Source organism: Elephas maximus, chromosome 23, assembly GCF_024166365.1.
Source record: "Elephas maximus indicus isolate mEleMax1 chromosome 23, mEleMax1 primary haplotype, whole genome shotgun sequence".
Taxonomy (NCBI): Eukaryota; Metazoa; Chordata; class Mammalia; order Proboscidea; family Elephantidae; genus Elephas; species Elephas maximus.
Genome location: NC_064841.1, coordinates 48750099 through 48770406, shown reverse-complemented (window position 1 = coordinate 48770406; position 20308 = coordinate 48750099). Strand labels below are relative to the sequence as shown.

The window sequence follows — 20308 nt, the reverse complement described above, 5'->3', positions numbered from 1 at the left end:
TTCATTTCTTAGGATTGGAAAACCATGAAGCATTCTATAGAGTGGTGTCCTCTCTTTATTAAGGGAACAGCACAGGGATGTGTATGTACATTCAATTAATTTCTTCACTCATGGACTCTGCAGGGAACGGGCAACAAAGGATACTTCTGTCCCAAGCAGAAGACACACCAGGCCTTGTTCATCCTGTATGCTGTCTCTGTGAGCCCATTCTGTGACTCTGAGAGAAGCAAGGCCTGCTGTCCCTCACTGTTAGAAACATCCTAATGGGAAACTAAATCATCTCTTAGGGTCACAAAATAATTTCAAAATGTTCCTAGCAGTTGCTCTCAAGGGGGGCTATTTATGCACAGATACAAATTCAAATTCAATACATCTAAGCTGGAGCCATGACACAGCCCAAAGACAATTTCAGGAGTAAAATGACCCAGGTTCAAGGTTCTATTCCTGTCACCAGCCATGGGACTTGGGTAAGTCCCTTAATTTTTCTGAGTCTTCTTCCATTTTTCAATACTGTAAGGTTGAAATGAAATTATATAAAAGACCAGGCCCAGGAGAGTAACCTTGTCTATAAAAACACACTGACTGGGTACTTCAAACCAGGCAATGGAGCCCACAGCAAAATAAGGAGCATGCTGCCTACATCCAGACTTTCTACTAAAAAAAGATTTGGTTGAACAGAACACTGTGCTTAGTGATGCAGATGATTAACATGATGATACAAGCTTCTTATCACCAAAACTCAAACCTGCTGCCATCAAGTCAGTTCTGACTCATAGTGATCCTACAGGGCAGAGTATAACTGTCCCATAAGGTTTCCAATTACGGAAGCAGACTGTCTCATGTTTCCCTGGCAGAGCAGCTGGCAGGTTCAAACCGCTGACCTTTCAGTTAGCAGGCAAGTGCTTCACTACTGTGCCACCAGGGTTTCTATCTCATCACAGACAGGTACAGTTTACAGAGCTGCAGGTAGTCTGATGACCGGATTTTGAGTAGCTTGAATCAAGTCTCTAAAAAATTCTAATATCTGAATAAAGGTGTTGTTATTTTTTAGGTGCCATCCAGTCGGCTCTGATTCATAGCAACCCTATAGGACAGAGTAGAACTGCCTCATAGGGTTTCCAAGGAGTGCCTGGTGGATTCGAACTGCCGACCTTTTGGTTAGTAGCTGAGCTCTTAACCACTATGCCACCAGAGCTCCTCAGGTATTATAAGGCCCTAGGTATTTATTTGAATACTCAAGCTTCTGTACACTAACTATGAAAGGTTCTTGCCTACAACTTAAAACATTTGACAGCTTAATAACTTTTTTTTTTTAAACAAAGAAGTTACAGTACCAAAGCTCCAATCCCAGATCTACAACTCACTAATAGCTGTATGCTACTGGAAAAGTCATTTCACATCTCTGAGACTTAGCTTCCTTATCTGTAGGGAAAGGAGTTGAGAACAGGTAAACCTTTTATCGGTTCTTCTTTAAATTATAAATGATCATATGTGATCAATGTAAAAAAAAACTTTTTTCTTTTTTAATGCACAAGCATATAAAAGTTCCCCACCATTACCTTCCTCAAACTCCTAAATTCCACCGCCCAGAGAGAAGTGATCCAATCCTTGTAGGCCATTTTTCTATTTATACAGGAGTGTGTGTACACATACATACACAAACTTATTATTTCCATTTTCTACAAAAATGGGATATCTATATTTTGTAGCTTACTTTTTTTCATTAGTAATATATTTTGGATAAATTTCATATCAGCACACTCATATTGTCTACATCATCCTTTTTAATAGCTGTATGCCCAAAAATACAAAAAACAAAACAAAACAAAAACACAGCATAGATATTTAGTAATTTAATCGTTTCACTACTGATGGGCACTTACCTCAACTTTTTTCAGTATAACAAGAAAGGCATTATAAGGTTTTTAAGTTCTGCAACTGCTAGGTCAAAGAGTGGCATTTAAAAAATTGTTATTGTGGTAAAAATATGTAAAATTTACCAATTCAACAATTTTTACATGTACAGTTCAGTGACACTAATTACGTTCATGTTGTACAACCATTACCACTCTGTCCAAATTATCCTACTACCATTAAGAGAAACTCAGCATCCCCTTAGCAATGACTTCCTCCCTCCCCTAATAAACTAATAACCACTTTTAGTCATCTAGTGCTGCTATAACAGAAATACCGCAAGTGGATGGCTTTAACAAACAGAAATTTATTCTCTCGCAGTCTAGGCTAGGAGGCTAGAAATCTGAATTCAGGGTGCCAGCTCCAGGGGAAGGTCCTTGTCATCAATCTTCCCCTTGTCTAGGAGTTTTTCAGCACAGAAACCCTGGGTCCAAAGGATGCACGCTCCTGGATCTTCTTACTTGGTGGTAATGAGGTCCCCTTGTCTCTCTGCTTCCTTCTCTCTTTTATATCTCAGAAGACACTGATTTAAGACATAACCTAATCTCGTAGATTGAGTCCTGCCTCAGTAACATAACTGCCTCTAATCCTGCCCCATTAGCATCATAGAGGTGGAGTTTACAACACACAGGAAAATCACATCAGATGACAAAATGGTGGATAATCACACAATATTGGGAATCCCGGTCTAGCCAAGTTGACACACATCTTGGGGGGACACAATTCAATCCGTAATACCACTAATAAACTTTGGTCTCTATGAATTTGCCTATTTCATATATGTCAGACCATACAGTATTTGTCTTTTTGTGACTGACCACTGAGCATGTTTTCAAGGTTCATCCATGTTGTGGTATACATGAGAACTTTACTTCTCTTTCCAGCTATTTAATATTTCATTGTATGCATATATCAGATTTTGTTTATCCATTTGTCTGTTGATACTCATTTCAGTTGCTTCCACCTTTTGGCTACTGTGAAAAGTGTTGCAATGAACATTTGTAAGTTTGCATTCCTGCCTTCACTTCTTCTGAGTATATACTATATTTTTACGTGAAGAATGTACATGTTACATGCTTTTTGCCAATGGTGCAACCCCCAGCATTATTTTCATAAGCATTACATGTGTGGGCATGTTATTTACATGGGCATGTCACTTGCTAAAAAAATACAGTACCTAGGATTGGGGCCGCTGTGTCATATGGAAACGGTCAAATTTTTGTTGTCGTTGTTCTTACATGCCATCAAGTCGGTTCCAACTCATACTAACCCTATACAAAGAACAAAGCAAAACACTGCCCGGTCCCGCGCCATCCTCACAATCGTTGCTATGCCCATTGTTGCTGCCACTGTGTCAAACTCTCTTGTTGAGACTCTTTCTCTTTTTCGCTGACTCCTCTTCTTTATCAAACATGATGTCCTTCTCCGGGTTGATCCCTCCTGATAACATGTCCAAAGTACATGAGCATTGTGGCTGTACTTCTTCTAAGACAGGCTTGTCTATTCTTTTGGCAGTCCGTGGTGTATTCAAGATTCTTCACCAACACCATAATTCAAATGCATCAATTCTTCTATGTTTTTTCTTATTGATTGTCCAGATTTTTGATGCACGTGAGGCAACTGAAGATGCCATGGCTTGGGTCAGGTTCACCTTAGTCCTCAAAGTGACAGCCATCTTTGCTTTTTAACACTTGAGAGAAGTCTTTTACAGCAGATTTGCTCAGTGCAATATGTTGTTTGATTTCTTGACTGCTGCTTCCGTGGGCACTGATTGTGGATCCAAGTAAAATGAGGAACTGCCGAACTGTTTTCCACAGTGGCCATACCATTTTACATTCCCATATAGGAGTACTTTACACATTCTGGAAACCCTGGTGGCACAGTGGTTAAGAGCTATGTTTGCTAACCAAAAGGCTGGCAGTTCAAATCCACCAGACACTCCTTGGAAACCTTATGGGGCAGTTCTATTCTGTCCTACAGGGCTGCTATTAGTTTTGGAAATGACTTGACGGCAATGGGTTTGGTTTGTTTTTGGTTTCACATATTCTAGAAGGATCCCTGGTGATGCAGTGGTTAAAGTGCTCAGCTGCTAACTGAAAGGTTGGCAGTTCAAACCCACCAGCTGCTCCACGGGAGAAAGATGTAGCAGTCAGCTTCCATTAAGATTATAAACTTGGACACCCTATCGGGTAGTTCCACTTTGTCCTGTAGGGTTGCTATGAGTCGGAACTGACTCTACGACAATGGGTTTTGGTTTTTGGTTTACATATTCTGGATATTAAACTCATATCTCAAACACAGACTGTCTCCTCACTTTGTTGATTAAGTCCTTTTATGCAATCAAAGTTTTTGATTTTGATGAAGCCCAACTGATCTATTTTGCCTTTTGCTACTCATGCTTTTGGTGATGTATCTAAGACTTCAGTGTTAAAAACTAGGTCCTGAAGCATTCAAGACAGAGGTCCCCGGTTGTAGAAAATTCAATTGCCTAAAGTAGCTTGTTTGGCACGCCGAGTAGCTTTATATTAAAATCCTGGTTCCTCTGCTTGACATGCCCCATAGCTTTATATTAAATCCTGGTTCCCCTCTCCTTAACTGCCACCCAAAACTAGAGGACATAGGTGGAAACTGGTTTATACACCGTGTTGACATTCAGGGTCACCTTTCAGATCTCATACATAGTAACTTCCCCACCTCTGGGTGTTTAACCGCCCTTTTCTGAACATGCAATGCATGAAGTTATATGTAACACCCGTTGCAACTGTATAGTATGATTAAGAATGTTGGTGATGTAACTTGTATGAACTTTCTACTTGTAAACCCCTTAAAAAGGCACCTTGCCCCTCACCCTAGCTGCAGTCTTGGCACCAGCAGCCCCAACTGTTTTCTTCCCTTGTGCAACAAAATAAAGGCAGCTTTCCACTCTCCCACCTCAGTCTCTCGTTTATTGGCTGAGACTAGTTGCGCCGAGCAGAACCTGGGGTTTCCACCTGGCAACATTTCTGGCGAGCCAGCCAAGTGTCATCCACTTGGTTCCAGAGGCAGTTCAGACAACAGACCAGCCCCAACATCTGGTGCCACCAGATTTCTCCCGGAGATCTTGGAGCAGCCCTGGAAACTGATCAGCCTCGGACTCGATGGTGATTCCATGGGAGACATGAAACATGCCTGGGTTATTTGCTAAGTACCTATATAAGGCCTTAGAAGAGTCTCGAGAAGCGGGAGGAATTGACCATTGAGGGTCTACCCCAAAAGACTCTAGGTATCTGTTATTAGGTTGGTGTACTGAATTAAGTTGTGTGACTGTGTGTGTGTGTGTGTGTGTGTGTGTGTGTTCGGAGAATGGAGAACGTTCAAAGGATCTTGGAATGCAGCCCACTAGGATGCATTCTTAAGAACTGGGAACATTTCAGGTCAGACCCTATGAAAAAGAAAAAGACGATTTTCTTTTGTAACACCGCATGTCCTCAATATGAACTGGCAGATGTGGAAAATTGGCCAGTAAGTAGCTCTCTAAATTATAGTGCTATTCTCCAACTTGATCTTTTCTGTACTCACAACGGTAAACGAGATGAAAAGTATTATGTGTAAACCCTTATGACTCTGTATCGGGACAAGGGATTGAAGAAGAAATATAAAATTCTAGTCCAGAAAGGGGGTGGGGATCGTGACTGCCAGTGCTTCCCTCTGACCCTGAGGAAGAATCCTTGTTGCCCTTGCCTGCCGCTTCGCTGCCCCCTTATGCTTCCACTCCAGCAACGATTCCCACCGCTAAACCCTGTCAGTCCCTATATCCACCCCTCCCAAGCCCTTCTTCCCTGGTGTTGGGCTCTCCGCCCCATACGTGGAATGGAACAGCCTTTAGATACCCCAATTCGGTGACCAGGAAGAACAAAAGTAACACAAGGGTGACCGATTCTCAGGAAAGCCATAGCATAGCTAAGCCCAGGAGCATGCACCCCCTCCAATAAGTCCCAGCAGGAGATGCCGGCATGGCCTGGGTCCACCAACATTTCTCAACAAGTGATCTTTATAGCTGGAAAAACAACTGCCCCAAGTATCAGGAAGACCCTAAGAGAATGCAGGATCTTTGCCCCCATCTTCCTCACTCATAACCTCAGTTGGGTAGATTGTTGGGTGCTGCTAGATCTCCTCCTGAACCCAGAAGAAAAGTGCACGGTCCTAGAAAAGGGTAGGGCTAAGGCCAAGAGACCATGAAGTTCAGGCAGTAAATCAGCTGAGGGAAGAGACTTTCCCCATAGGAGACCCTGGCTGGGATCAGAATACGGCGAAGGGATGGACTCGCCTTGCTTATCATAGGGAGTGCCTTTTAGAAGAGCTGAAGACAGGGGTACCAAAAAAACAAAACAAAAAAACCTTAACAAAATATATGGGATCAAACAAAAAGCAACCAAAGATCCCTCTAAGATTCTGTAAAAATTTATGAGGCTTTTAGACAGCTTGCAGATATGGACCCTGGGAGTCTCAAAAAAACTCACATGGTGAATATGTTTTTTTTATTGGGCAGAGTGCCCCAGACATACAGAAAAAACTCCAGAAACTTGAGGAAAGTGTGGAGTTGGGGATCTCACAGCTTGTTGAACTTGCCTACCAGATATATCCCAATCAGGACTGGGAGTAGGAAGAGAAAAATCACTGAGCAGAAAAGACAGGCCACATTCCTGGCTGCTGCCTTGCAGGGAAATGACCTGTCTTCTGGTGGCCCAAGAAGAGGAGGGTCCATGAAGAGAGAGGGAGGTGAGAGGTTCTGACCCCCATTAAGCCGAGACCAGTGCATCTTGTGCAAAGAGAGAGGACACTGGCAGACAGAGTGCCCCAAACTCCTACCCAGAGATAAGAAAAAGCTTGGGGCTGCCCAGTGCCCCATGCTGCCAGTCCGTAAAGACTTGGATTGAGGAGGACTGGAATCGAGTCCCTCACTTGAGCCTCTGGTTATAATTATGGTGGGGGAGGGGGGAAGGAGCCTATACAGTTTCTAGTGGATACCAGAGCTATCCACTCTGTCTTGATCCAGAAAAAGACAGTCCTGACAAAAACAACTGTGTCGGTCATGGAAGTCTTAGGTAACAGAACCCTCCCTTCCTTCAGCCTCTAACCTGCTCCATATAAGGGAATTTATTAACAAATCCTTTTCTCCACATGCCTGACTATCCCATTCCCCCATTAGAAAGAGGACTGTGCAAGCTGCAGGCACAAATTTCTTTTGATAAAGGGGCCTTCCAGATACAGGTAACACCAGAGGACGCCAGTGGTGTCCTCCTCCAATACATGGATGATCTACTCATCCATTACCGCTCAGTCCATTACCGCTCAGCCACCCATCAATTATAGCGCCGAAGGAAGCTACCAGAGATTGGTGGTGTCAAGGATGCAGTGGTCCTGTAGGTATGGGCCAATGAGATACCAGGATAAGCCAAAAATGTTCCCTCAGTGGCAGTTGAGCTCCTGAGCTCCTACCCAGCACAGATTCTCCCCCACCACCCCCAAGACTTAAGCAATACTCCATCCGGGCAGGGGTCTGACAGGCACTGGGAAAAGTCATCACCAAATAAACCTGAAAAATGGACTGCTCAGGCTGTTGCCAGTCACAGTTCAACATTCCCATACTGCCAGTGAAGAAAAAAAATGGAGAATACTAGTTCATTCAGGATCTGCGAGCCATCAACCAGGTAATAGTCACAGTCCATCCTGTAGTTCCCAACTTGTATATCCTGCTGTCGACCGTGTCACCCACCTTTTCCAGGTTCACTGTACTAGGCTTGAAGGAAACCTTCTTTTACATCTGAGTGGAAGAGAAAAGTCAGGAAATCTTTACCTTTGAGTGGGAAGACCCAGGAACAGGACAGAAACAGCAGTTGTGCAGACAAGTCCTCCACAGGGCTTTAAAAACAGTCGTACACTTTTTAGATCAGCTTTGGCCCAAGAACTGAGACACCTGACCCTGACCAACAGTGTCCTCCTCCAATGCGTGGATGATCTACTCATCACAGTGAGTACAACTCAGTCTGGAACACCACAGACATTTCAAACTTCCTGGGAAATGCAGGGTATTAGGTCTCAGAAGAAAAAACTCAGGTCAACCCAAAGGAGGTGATTTATCTGGGTTTTAAAATTCAGACAGACAGAGTAAGAACTCCTCCTTGGCTGAAAAGATGCTATCTGCGGACTGGTGGTCCCTACCAACGAAAGATAGCTCTGAGGTTTTTTTGAGAATGGGTGGTTTTTGCCTCATCTGGATTCCAAATTTCAGACTTACTGCCAAGCTTTTACACTGGGCCTTAGAGGGAAAAGACACAGACCCTTTAAAATGGACCAGGACAGAGCAAGAGGCTTTTGATACCATTACATGATTGAGTTAAAAGACATTTAATTGGACCAAAGGTCCAGGCCACTATTTCAGCAGTAGGTAAAGAGCTGCCCCACCTGAGTGAAAAATAATCCCAAGAACACTGCTGAAGTGCCCCCTGGGGTCCAGTGAACTGGGGCAATGCCTGCAGATGTCTGGCAGGTGGATTTCACTGAGATGTCTCGAGCTCCCGGGAATTACAACTATCTGCTAGTCTTTATCGACAACTTCACTTACCGTGTTGAAGTTTTTCCTTGCAGGACTGAAAAGGCCACCGAGGTTGTGAAGCACCTCCCGAACAAAATCATCACTTGATTCAGGCTTCCCATCTTCATTGGCAGTGACAACAAGCCTCATTTTGTGGCCTTGGTGGTGCAATTGGTGGCAACTGCCCTGGACATTAACTGGAACTTATACACAGCCTGGAGGCCCCAGTCCAGCGGTAAAGTAAAGTGGGTAACCAGACTCTGAAGAGATAGCTAGCAAAGTTGTGCCAAGAGACCAAGTTGGCGTAGACAGAGGCACTGCCTATGGCTATCTTCAGAGTTTGGTCCGCCCCTAAAATTTCGTCCATTTGAACTATTATACAAGCACTCCTTATTAGAAAACCTCAATGTGACCAACATGGCTTTTTTTAATAATGACCAACCTCCCTTCCTCCACGAGGTTGGAGATGTTCAAGTTACTAAATACTGGCAGTCTCTTTGGGTGACTCTGTCTTCTCTCTGCAGATACGCTCACCTGATGAGCCTGCCTGAGCCACAGGTGTCCCTCCACCTGGTTCCAGCCTGGTGATTGGGTCCTTCTCAAGGCGTGGAAAGCCAACCCCATTCAGCAGAAGTGGACCTGTCTGTCTGAAGTCCTCCTGGCTACCGTGACAACTGCCAAACTCAACACGCTCAAAGCTTGGATCCACCATACTTGGGTGAAGCAAACCACCCTGCCAATGCTGAGGGACAAACTCAGAACTGTGAGAGCTGGACTTGTGAGCCAGCTGAGGACCTTAAGTACTTGTTTTCCCAATACCCTCCTGCATGGGTGAGATCCCCCAAAGACTCCTAACACTGCTAATAACCTTGGTGTTACTATTGTCTCTTATATCTGTATACTCCACTTGAACAGGTTAGATTGCTGTAGATCTCTAAGTGAGCAGAATCAACCATGAACAGGGTGATGTGGTTATTCCTAAGAGTCGCCCTATGTGTAAGTGCTGGATGGGATTTCAATGTTCTTAATAGGTTGCACCAGGCAGTTGTAAACCATACTACACGGGTTAACATTTGCTGGATTTGTTCACACTCCCCTTCACATGTAGAGCAAGGGTTACCCATAATCTCTGTCCCTCTCCATCCAACTTACTGGCTAAAAGAGGGGGTGTAATTAATAAATAGGCACAACTAACAAATAAACACAAAACCCTAGGTACAGTCCTATACATCACTGTGAAGTCTGACTATCCACCAGGTTGGTGCATACAGCGACATTCTATCCATAATACCTCAACAGTAGATCAGTGGCCACAACGAAGGACCAACTGTTCAAGCCTATGTCCAATATTTGCCCACTCCCCACGAACATGCCAAACAATTCAGAGCTGGGCTGTAGTTCCGAATGGACACTGGTCCTGAATGACCAATATCCAAAAAGAAAAGGAGAGAATAAGACAGAGGTCCCCAGGCTGAGGAAAACTCCACAGCCTCAGGCCACTTGCTTGGCAATCCCGATAGCTTTACATTAAAATCCTGATTCCTTTGCGTGAAAAGGCCCACTGCTTTACATTAAAATCCTGGTTCCCCTCTCCTTAGCTCCTGCCCAAAACTAGAGAAAATTGGTGGAAACTGGTTTAGGTGCCATGTTGACACTCGGGACAACCTTTTAGATCTCATACATAGTAACTTCCCCTCCTCTTGGTGGCATTTAACTGCCATTTTCTGAACACGCAATGTGTGAAGTTATATGTAAAACCCATTGTGCCTGTGTAGTATGATTAAGAATGTTGCTGATGTAACTTGTATGAACTTCCTACTTGTAAACCCCTCACCCTCACTGAGCAGTCTTGGCAGCAGCAGCCCCAACTCCTTCCATTCCTTGTGCAACAAAATAAAAGTGCCTTTCCACTCTCCCACCTGGGTCTTTGATTTATCAGCTGAGACAAGTCATGCCGAGCAGAACCTGGAGTTTCCACTTGGCAACAGTATTACCCCTATGTTTTCTCCTAAGAATTGTATAGTTTCAGAACTTATATTTAGGTCTTTGATCCATTTTGAATTAATTTTTGTATATGGTGCGACATATAGATCCAGCTTCATTCTTCTGCATGATACAAGGCGTATCTTTTTACTCTTGATAGGTTCTGACAAATTGTCCTTCAAAACGGTTCTTAACTGGGGCCATTTTTTATCTTCATGGAGACATTTTTGGTTGTCACAAATTGGAAGAGGAGTTACTGGCATCTAGGATCAGGGATGCTGCTAACTATCCTACACAACCCCCCACAACAAAGGATGATGTGGCTCAAAATGTCAATACTGGGATGGTTGAGAAACTGCTCTAAAGAAGTACATTCCCAACATCAATGTATAAGAGTGCCTATTTCTCCATTCCTTCACCAAGTGTTAATGGCCAATTTTACATATTTTTTCCTGAGAAGAAATGTTTTTGTTTTATATTCTGAAAATTTTCCTCTCATGTTTATTTCTTCTAATTATAAAATTCAGTAAGACTGATTTAATATAGTAAACCCTTAAAGCAATTAAAATGCTTTTATCCATGCCCTTGCCTCCCACTGCAATCTAACAACACCAGTCAAACTCAACCCAAATGCCTCCTGGACAGTGTTGTCAACACTAAGTTGCTAAATCCAAATGGTATTTTCCAGCCCCTTTATTTTTGGACTTCTCTGCCCCACTGGACACTGTTTCTCCTTTAAATACTTCTTCTCTTGGCTTTCATAATCTCCATCCCCCCTGATTTTCCTCCTACTTCTTTGGTCCTTCCCATATAGCCTCCTTCCATCTCTGGCATTTTTATCCTTTCTTACTCTCCATGGTGACCTTGCAGCTTTCAACCTGTGCTTATAATCACTGTCACTATTAAAAAATCTGAATCTCCAGCTCACCTCTCTCTTCTGAGCTAAAGATAAATGTGAAAATGCCTCCTGAACATTTAATATGTAAAAAGCTCAAAGGCAGTAAATCGCCCCTCACATCTGCGCTGCCTATGTTCTCCAATTTAGAAGAAACAAGGTTAGCGAGCGTCACTTCAATTACCAAGTCCTGTGAATCCCACCTCCTAAAAAATCTGGGTTACTGATCCACTTCTCTTGATCCTCACTGTCACTAACTTGGTACAGAAAACTATTATTTTACTTATTTTTAGAGTCTCAACAAGTCTGCGAACTGCTTCTCTTGTCCAACCAGTCCACTAGTCTGTTTAAGGGACATTAAAATAAAAAAACAACAAAAATAAGACCTTTAATCTGATTGTTTCTCTCCAGCTTAAACCTTTCAATGGCTCCATTACCCTCCGGATAAATTTCTAAATCCTTACGATGGCACAAAATTTTTGTCCCTTCTTCCCTATATGCCCTTGACACTCCAGACTTAGCTATGCACCTGGTGGTTGTTCAATAAGACGTTTTAAATTCATGCTCTGTGGCACCATCTTTGCTGTGAACATATGGCGCTAATGGAAACACATAACACACAGGAAAAACCAAAGAGCTAGGCTCATGAACATTTCCATAAACCAAAAATGAAACAGTAACAAGAAGCAATGAGCAATATTTAAACCCCAACTCTAGAATGAGACAGCGATGCAAGTGAGCTAGTCCTTTAGAATAACAGAGAGTAACAGCCCCATTCAAGACATGGCTCAGGGCCAGGCTGCCTGCTCGAAATTAGGGGCTGCAACTGCATTGTTTCACTCATGAAAGAAGGTTGAGAAAAGTTATTATAGACAAATACCTGCTTGGATCAATAAAAACCCAAAACCAAACCCAGTGCCACTGAGTCGATTCCGACTCATAGCGACCCTACAGGACAGAGTAGAAATGCCCCATAGAATTTCCAAGGAGTGCCTGGTGGATTTGAACTGCCGACCCCTTGGTTAGCAGCCGTAGCACTTAACCACTTAACCACCTGGGTTTCCTTGGATCAATAACTTACATAAAATAAAGCTGCACCCCTAAGGAAGAGGCAGGCAGAGAGTGTAATGGATTGAATTATGTCCCCCCAAAAATGTGTGTATCAACTTGATTAGGCCATGATTCCCAGTATTTTGTGGTTGTCCTCCATTTAATGATTGTAATTTTATGTTAAGAGGATTAGGGTGGGATTGTAACGCCACCCTTACTCAGATCCAATGTAAAGGGAGTTTCCCTGGGGTGTGGCCTGTACCACCTTTTCTCTCTCAAGAGATAAAAGGAAAGGGAAGCAAGCAGAGAGTTGGGGACCTCATACCACCAAGAAAGTTGCACCAGGAGCAGAGTGCGTCCTTTGGACACGGGGTCCCTGTGCCGAAGAACCTCCTCGACCAGGGAAAGATTGAGGACAAGGACCTTCCTCCAGAGCCAACAGAGACAGAAAGACTTCCCCTGGAGCCGACGCCCTGAATTTGGACTTGTAACCTACTAGACTGTGAGAAAAAAAATTTCTCTTTGTTAAAGCCATCCACTTGTGGTATTTCTGTTACGGCAGCACTAGATGGCTAAGACAGACAGTCTCACCACTGGAGACTGTGTCTGGACCTGCTGTGTCCAAATAGCATCTTGGGCCAAGAACCCGGTAATACCCATTTATGAATGAGTGGGGGGGCCCAAGTCTAGGCAAACGCAAAATCGCTAAACAGGGAAAAGTAATAACAGATATATACGTGTGTGTAGAGGGAGGTATGTATATGAGGGGAAGAAATTTCAACAACCCCCACTCAAGCAAAATCTATTTGCAAACCATAATTCCAAAACACATGGAGATGAATTCATCAATACAGAATAGCAGTGAAAATATGAAAATACATCATGCTGTCTCTCATTCACAGGTGTGGTATATATGACATCCAGTTCTGGTCTATGCTCCTACAGCTCCCTCATATGCATCATCCCCGTTAACTTTGTTTTTCAAGACACAGTTGAGCCACCAGTCACTCACTCCACCATCAACTCTCCCTGAGTTGAGACCCAACTCGGTACCCCCCCTTTTATGTAAACTCCAATGTTGTCTGCTTATTCCTATCACGCGATGGGTCACACCATGTTTAAATGATTGTTTACTAGTCTATTTTCTTGTACTCTCCATAAGCTGCTTGAGTCCAAAGACTACCTTGTTCCCCATCATATTCCCAGGGCCCAGCACAGCATGGGACAACTGTAGGCCCTATCATGAACAGCTGCTCAGTATAACATATTTACCTTCATTAAAGCAGTCTCACCATTGCTCTGCTGGACATTTACAAAAGCTCCCGCCTCCAAAAGAATAGCCACTGTGGTTAAAAAGTTCTATTAAAAACAAACAAAAAAAGCAAATTCAACTTCCAAAATTTTTAAAGACATTTTGAGATATTTTGAAATTTTTAGTCATCAGCAGATTCTATACCAAGCAGGTTGCGGAATACATTATTCGAATTTTTTCAGTACAGAGATTCCTGTGAAAAATGTGATGGTGCTGTGAAATGGGCCCTTCCACCTCTCATGCACTAATGCAGTCATATGCTATTTTGCCAGCAATTTCAACCTGAAGTATAATCACTGGTTTCAACATAAGAGCCTCTGCATATAGATTCTTAACCTGAGAACATTTTAATTATTAACCAAAGGAAACATCAGTATCTTAAGCAGGGGTCATCTTTAATATAAATCACTTTCAATTAAATCCCTTTTTTGAATATTTGATTACACAGTACTACTGTTGCTAAAAGCATCCATTCATTACAAGTCACTGATCAACTGAAATATAAATTATTAAGTTATAAGACTGTACGACCTCACTCACGACTCCTCCCATCCCCATTATATTTCACTAAGATTCTTTCTTAGTCCACTAGCAGGAATTCCCATAAAGATTATAAAACTGATGCATGTCAAAGTCCCTAACCTTCTCAGCTGCATGAATCAGTGCAGTGGTCCCATTCTTCTGTCTTCCATTAACTTTGGCTCCTTTTTTGATGAGGAGTCTAAGGAGGTCATCTTGTCCTCCAGCTGCAGCAAGCATCACTAGAGTCATTCCACTTGAATCCTTTATCGTGTTTTTTTTGTTTTGTTTTGTTAAAGAGAAGTCATGTTAATATGTAATCAGAAAAACTTCAGAACTAAGTCTCTGCACCTAGGATATTTCAGTGTGAAATTATTAAACAGCATTTATTTCAGCATCTACTAAACTTTTAAACTAAAATATTCTAATAAACATTCAGAATCAACCCTTAGAGTTTTTCATATACAAATGTTACCATGAAATTTTATAACTTTCATATATTAAGTTCTAAATGCACATTGACAGCTTGCATGACATAAGCTGAAGCTGAACAGTGCTATATAAATGGCAAAAGTACTTACCGTATTTTTATGCAAACAGCATGTGCCTCCTATGTTTGTTTGCCAACCATAACCTCCCCAAGCAAGGTATTTTCAAAAGCACTGCTTTGCCAATTTTTCTTACATGTTGCTACAAAAAAAATTAGCATAGCATGTTTACAAAAATACCTCAGCGGGGGAAGGTATGGTTGGCCAACAAATGTAGAGGGTGTGCACTATCTGCATAAAAATATGGTATTTTTTTCTCTCACATTTCAGGTCCAAAATTCTCCTTTGTGCTCCAGGTAATATAGGTGAAACTCATAATTCATTATATTCATTTAAGTTGACCAAAGGTACAAGGCAAAAAATGACCACTGAAAGTCCCATAAGTCCATTCTACTCATGACACAAAAATGAACATTATTTGGAAAAGATAAATGTTGGCCTACATAAACAAAATTGTTGGGAAGTGTTTGGTTTCTCCAAGGATGAAAAAGAAATTCAGAAGCAGGAAAAAGACACCGATATGATTAGTTTCTAAGAGGCCATGATAAAACAGAGGAATGAAGGAAAAGTGCTTTGAGTAGGGATGAAATTACATAAAGCTGACAAAAAAAAAAAAAATGAAATAAAAAGGTAGTTATAAGTTAAAACACCTCCAGTCACTAGTTGATGACTGTCATGGATTGAACTGTGTCCCCCCAAAATATGTGTCAACTTGGTTAGGCTATGATTCCTAGTATTGTGTGGTTGTCCTCCATTTTGTGATTTTCCTGCATTATAAATAATAATCTCTGCCTATGGTTAAAGAGGATTAGGGCAGGATGTAACACCCTTGCTCAGGTCATATCCCTGATCCAATGTAAAAGGAGTTTCCCTGAGGTGTGGCCTGTACCACCTTTTATCTTACAAGAGATAAAAGGAAAGGGAAGCATGCAGAGAGTTGGGGACCTCATACCACCAAGAAAGCAGTGCTAGGAGCAGAGCACATCCTTTGGACCCAAGGTTCCTGCTCAGAGAAGCTCCTATTCCAGAAGACTGATGAGAAGGACCTTCTTCCAGAAATGACAGAGAGAGCCTTCCCCTGGAGCTGCTGCTCTGAATTTGGACTTCTGGCCTACCAGACTGTGAGAGAATAAATTTCTTTTTGTTGACGGTATCCACCTGTGGTATTTCTGTTATAGCAGCACTAGATGACTAAGACAATGACTACCCCCCCCCAAAAAAAACCCAGCTAAACCTGTTGCCATCAAGTCAATTCCAACTCATAGTGACCCTACATGACAGAGCAGAACTGCCCCATAGGGTTTCCATGGAATAGCTGGTATATTCAAACTGCTGACCTCCTGGTTAGCAGCCAAGCTCTTAACCACTCCATCACCAAGGCTCCTAGTTGACGACACCATCTGATAAAACCAAATTCTAATAGTATGGATGACTTTGATTATAATCTGAAAGTTTAACAGGATTTGCCTGTGTGAGAAATCTGAGGGAACACAAATGTAAGAAAAATCATTTTTGACAGTAGTACTATAGTTAGACTTAACTATAGTTAGACTTGAGAAGATCCACTAAAACTGAAATAAGATAGTGTAACCACTTTCTCTCATTTTAAAGTATCTTTTGTTCATAAACACACATTAGATAAAAAAAAAAAAGAGAGAGAACACACCACGCTTTTCATAATTAAAAAAAATTCCCTACAGCTACTATGCTATACTGTTGTATGCAGTCAAGTCAATTCCAACTCATAGCAACACCAAATGACAGAGTAGAACTGCCCCATAGCGTTTTCTATGCTGTAATCTTTACAGGAGCAGATTGCCAGGTCTTTTCTCCTGCAAAGTAGCTGGTAGGTTTGAACAGCCAACCTTTCAGTTAGCAGCTGAGTACTTAACCATTGTGCCACCAGGACTCCTACTATGCTATATTAATATAGACGAAACTACATGAGCATAAAAGCAGAAGGAAAAAAAATCTCATAAAATCCAACATCTACCCTGAAAAAAACTTAAGCTAAAAAAAAGTAAGAAGGCAGAGTCCAGAGCAAGACGGTATGAGAGCAATTCCACACACTCATCCCTCCACAAAAACACCAAAAAAAAAAAAAAAAAAAAAGGCAGACGCTGGCAGAACCAATTTTGTCACAACTCTGGAAACTAGTCAAAGGGTTACAGCAACTAAACAAACACTGAATCCAGAAAAAGGTGATCTTTGAATGTTAGTAAAGCTTTGGTTTTCTACTCTCCGATGGTTCACCCCCTCTACAGCTCGGTGTGACCACCTTAAAGCAGCAGCAGTCTACACTCCCGGAGAGGACACTCAGGCTCTAACTCTAGAGGGAGCAGAGCAGATTTCATTAGCAAAGTATTGTGTGTGTCTGTCCTACACGTCTGGGGCTGCCTGAAAGACTGAAGCAAGGCACTCATCTTGGTTGGGCCTATCTTGGAGCTCACATGGGGCTGAGGGGCAGCAGGCAATGACCTAAGGCTGTGACAACCCATAGCTAGTTGGGCTAAAGAGTGGCATTAGGCATAAAATAGGCATGTAAAGACTGGAAGGAGAGGCTAGAAAGAGTTTCTTTTGGAAATTAAGACATTCAAAAGTTCCCTGTGTAACAGGGGACTTAAGAAAGCCACATGCACACCCAGGCTAGTATGTATGCTCAGAAATTATCTGAAAAGATTTCACCTCAGGCTGATCCCTAGGCTCAGTGCAAGCCTGGTTAAGTGCTGAAGGAAAGCCCAGCATAGACTCAATTTGCAAAGACTGGTAAAAGGTTCTTTTTTGTTTTATGTTTTTTCCCCTTGCTTTCAAGAAAATTACTGTTAAAGCACTAGCTGAACATAGGCTAAGGAACAGAGACGTCAGTGTCTAAGAACTAAGAAGACAGTCTTTGCAAAAACAGCTATGGGAAGTCAGTAAACAAATGTCTATAGATTTCGGTAATTAAAAAAATAAACAAACAGCAACTGAGGAAGAATCTCATTTCTAGAGTTACCATGTTATAATACTCAAATGTCCCAGTTTCAACAAAAAATCACAAGGCACACAAAGAAACTGAAAAGAATGCCCCATGTAAAAGAATAAAGTGAAAAAGCCATCCTTTTAGAAGCCCAGATAATGGACTTCCTAGACGAAGGCTTTAAAACAGTATTAAATATGCTCAAACAGCTAAACAAAAACATAAAGGACTAAAGAAAATGAGAAAACAATAGATTAAAAAAAAAATCAATAGTCAAAAAATTACAAAAATGAACAAACAGAAATATGAAATACAAAAAGTACAATAACTGAAATGAAAAATTCACTAAAGCAGACTGGAGCTGGCAGAAGAAAAAAATCAAATCTGAAGACAGGACAATTGAAATTATCATGTCTGAGGAGCTGAAAGAAAAAAAAAAAAGGAAGAAAAGTGAGCAGAGCCTAATGGACCACTGGGACACCATCAAGTGCACCAACATACTCATTATGGATGCCTTATAGGGAGAAAAGGACAGAAAAAATATGTGAATAAATAATGGCTGAAAACTTTCTAAATTTGACGGAAGACATGAATCTGTACATCCAAGAAGTAGTTTATTCTATAAACTCCAAGCAGAATAAACTCAAAGAAATTTATACCAAAACACCTAAGAATGAAACTATCAAAAATCAAAAACACTAATATGAAACTATTGGTCTCTACTCATCCAGAGCAAAAGAGAAAGAAGGAAATTAAATCTCAGAGGAGAAACTAGTCTACAGGGCTAACAGGCTACGCGAGCCACAGCCTCATCTACCCCGAGGCCACAAGAACTAGATGGTGCCCGACTATCAATACTGACCATTCTGATCAAGGCCACAATAGACAGGCCCTGATAGAACAAGAGAAAAACGTCAAACAGAACTCAAATTCTTAAAAAGTCCAGGCTTACTATACAAGTTGAAACTAGATGACTCCTCAAGACTATTGCTCTGAGATATTCTTTAAACCTTAAACCTCAACTATTCCCTGAGGTCACGGGTCAGTGAAACAACAGATTGGCGCAGAAATAACAGATTACCCATCAGTACAGTGTTCCATTAAAAAACCATCTATATGAGACCAAAAGGTCAACAATTACTCTAAAGTAAAGATAAGAAGATAAGGGGGCAGGGAAACTAGAGCACTGGAAACAGAACAGCTAGAATGCAATTAAAGAGAATGTTGACACAGTTTGAAAAATGTAACTAATATCACTGAACAATTTGTATATAAATTGTCAAATGGGAACCTAATTTGTTGTGTAAACTTTCACTGAAGACACAATATTTAAAAAAAAAAAAAAAAAGACAATCTTGAAAGCAGCAAGACAGAAGCAAGTCTTCACATAAAAAGGACCCTCGATAAGATCAACACCTGATTTCTCAGCAGAAACCATGGAGGCCAGAAGGCAATGGGGTAAGATATTTAAAGTGTCAAAAGGAAAATAACTCCTAGCCAAGAATTCTCTTTCTGGCACTAGAACTGTCTTATGAAAAATACTAAAGGAAGCACTTCAGGTTGAAATGAAGGGATGCTAGACAGTAACCCAAAGGCATATAAAGAAATAAATATCTCTGGAGAAGGTAATTATATAGACAAATACAAAAGCCAGTATTACTGTATTTTGGGGTTATAACTCTACTTTTACGTCCTACATGATTTAAGAGGCAAACGCATAAAAAAACCATTGTAAGTTTAAGGTATTGGGCATAAAACACAAATTTGTGACAACAACATTAGAGCTGTATAGGAACAGAATTTTTGCATGCCACTGAAGTTAAGTTAGTATCAACTCAAAGCAGACTGTTATAATTTTAGGATATTAAATGTAATCCCAATGGCAACAAGAAAGTATCTAAAAATATACACAAAAGGAAATCAGGGAATCTAAATGGTACTCTATAAGAAAATCAATTCAACGCAAAAGAAGGTAGTATTGGAGGAAATAACAGATAAAAAGGTGTAATATACCCAGAAAACAAATGAAATGATGGCAGAAGTCCTTTGTTACCAGTCCAAACCAGTAGCATATTTTAATTCAAATAATGCATGCCTTCTACTTTTGTCAACTGCTCCCTCCCCAATGTCTTAGTTATCTAGCACTGCTATAAAAGAAATACCACAAGTGTATGCCTTTAACAAAGAGAAATGTATTCTTTCAGAGTCTGGTAGGCTAGAAGTTCAAATTCAGGGTGCCAGCTCCAGGGGAAGGCTTTTTCTCGCTCTGTCAGCTCAGGGGGTGGGGGCAGGGGGGAAGGTCCTTGTCATCAATCTTCCCTTGGCCTAGGAGCTCCAGCACTGTCTCACTTCCGCCAGAATTGTCTGACATCCATAATTCTACCAACACTCTCTTCAAGGCAAATGCTTCCATGTTTCAGATATCTGTTAGAGCAGCACCCCACTCTCTTGGTATCAAATTCTTGGTTATCTAGTGCTGCTATAACAGATATATCACAAGAGGATAGCATTAACAAAGAGAAATGTATTCTTTCACAGTCTAGTAGGCTAGAAG

At 41.5% G+C, this 20308-nt stretch overlaps 1 protein-coding gene across 3 annotated transcripts in view; it reads right to left on the bottom strand.

Annotated features, from left to right (window-relative positions):
• The window catches only part of MPHOSPH8 (M-phase phosphoprotein 8), a 99230-nt gene that overhangs the window by 17160 nt on the left and 61762 nt on the right, over nt 1-20308 (bottom strand). For 2 of the 3 annotated variants that reach the window (XM_049867361.1, XM_049867362.1), the window contains exons 8-9: nt 14371-14511; nt 13689-13775 (exon numbers count right to left, since the gene is read on the bottom strand). The exons of the other annotated variant lie outside the window; for it this stretch is intronic. In XM_049867361.1, the coding sequence (XP_049723318.1) occupies nt 13689-13775; nt 14371-14511 (228 nt within the window). The remainder of the gene's footprint in view (nt 1-13688; nt 13776-14370; nt 14512-20308) is intronic. 3 annotated transcript variants of the gene reach the window in all.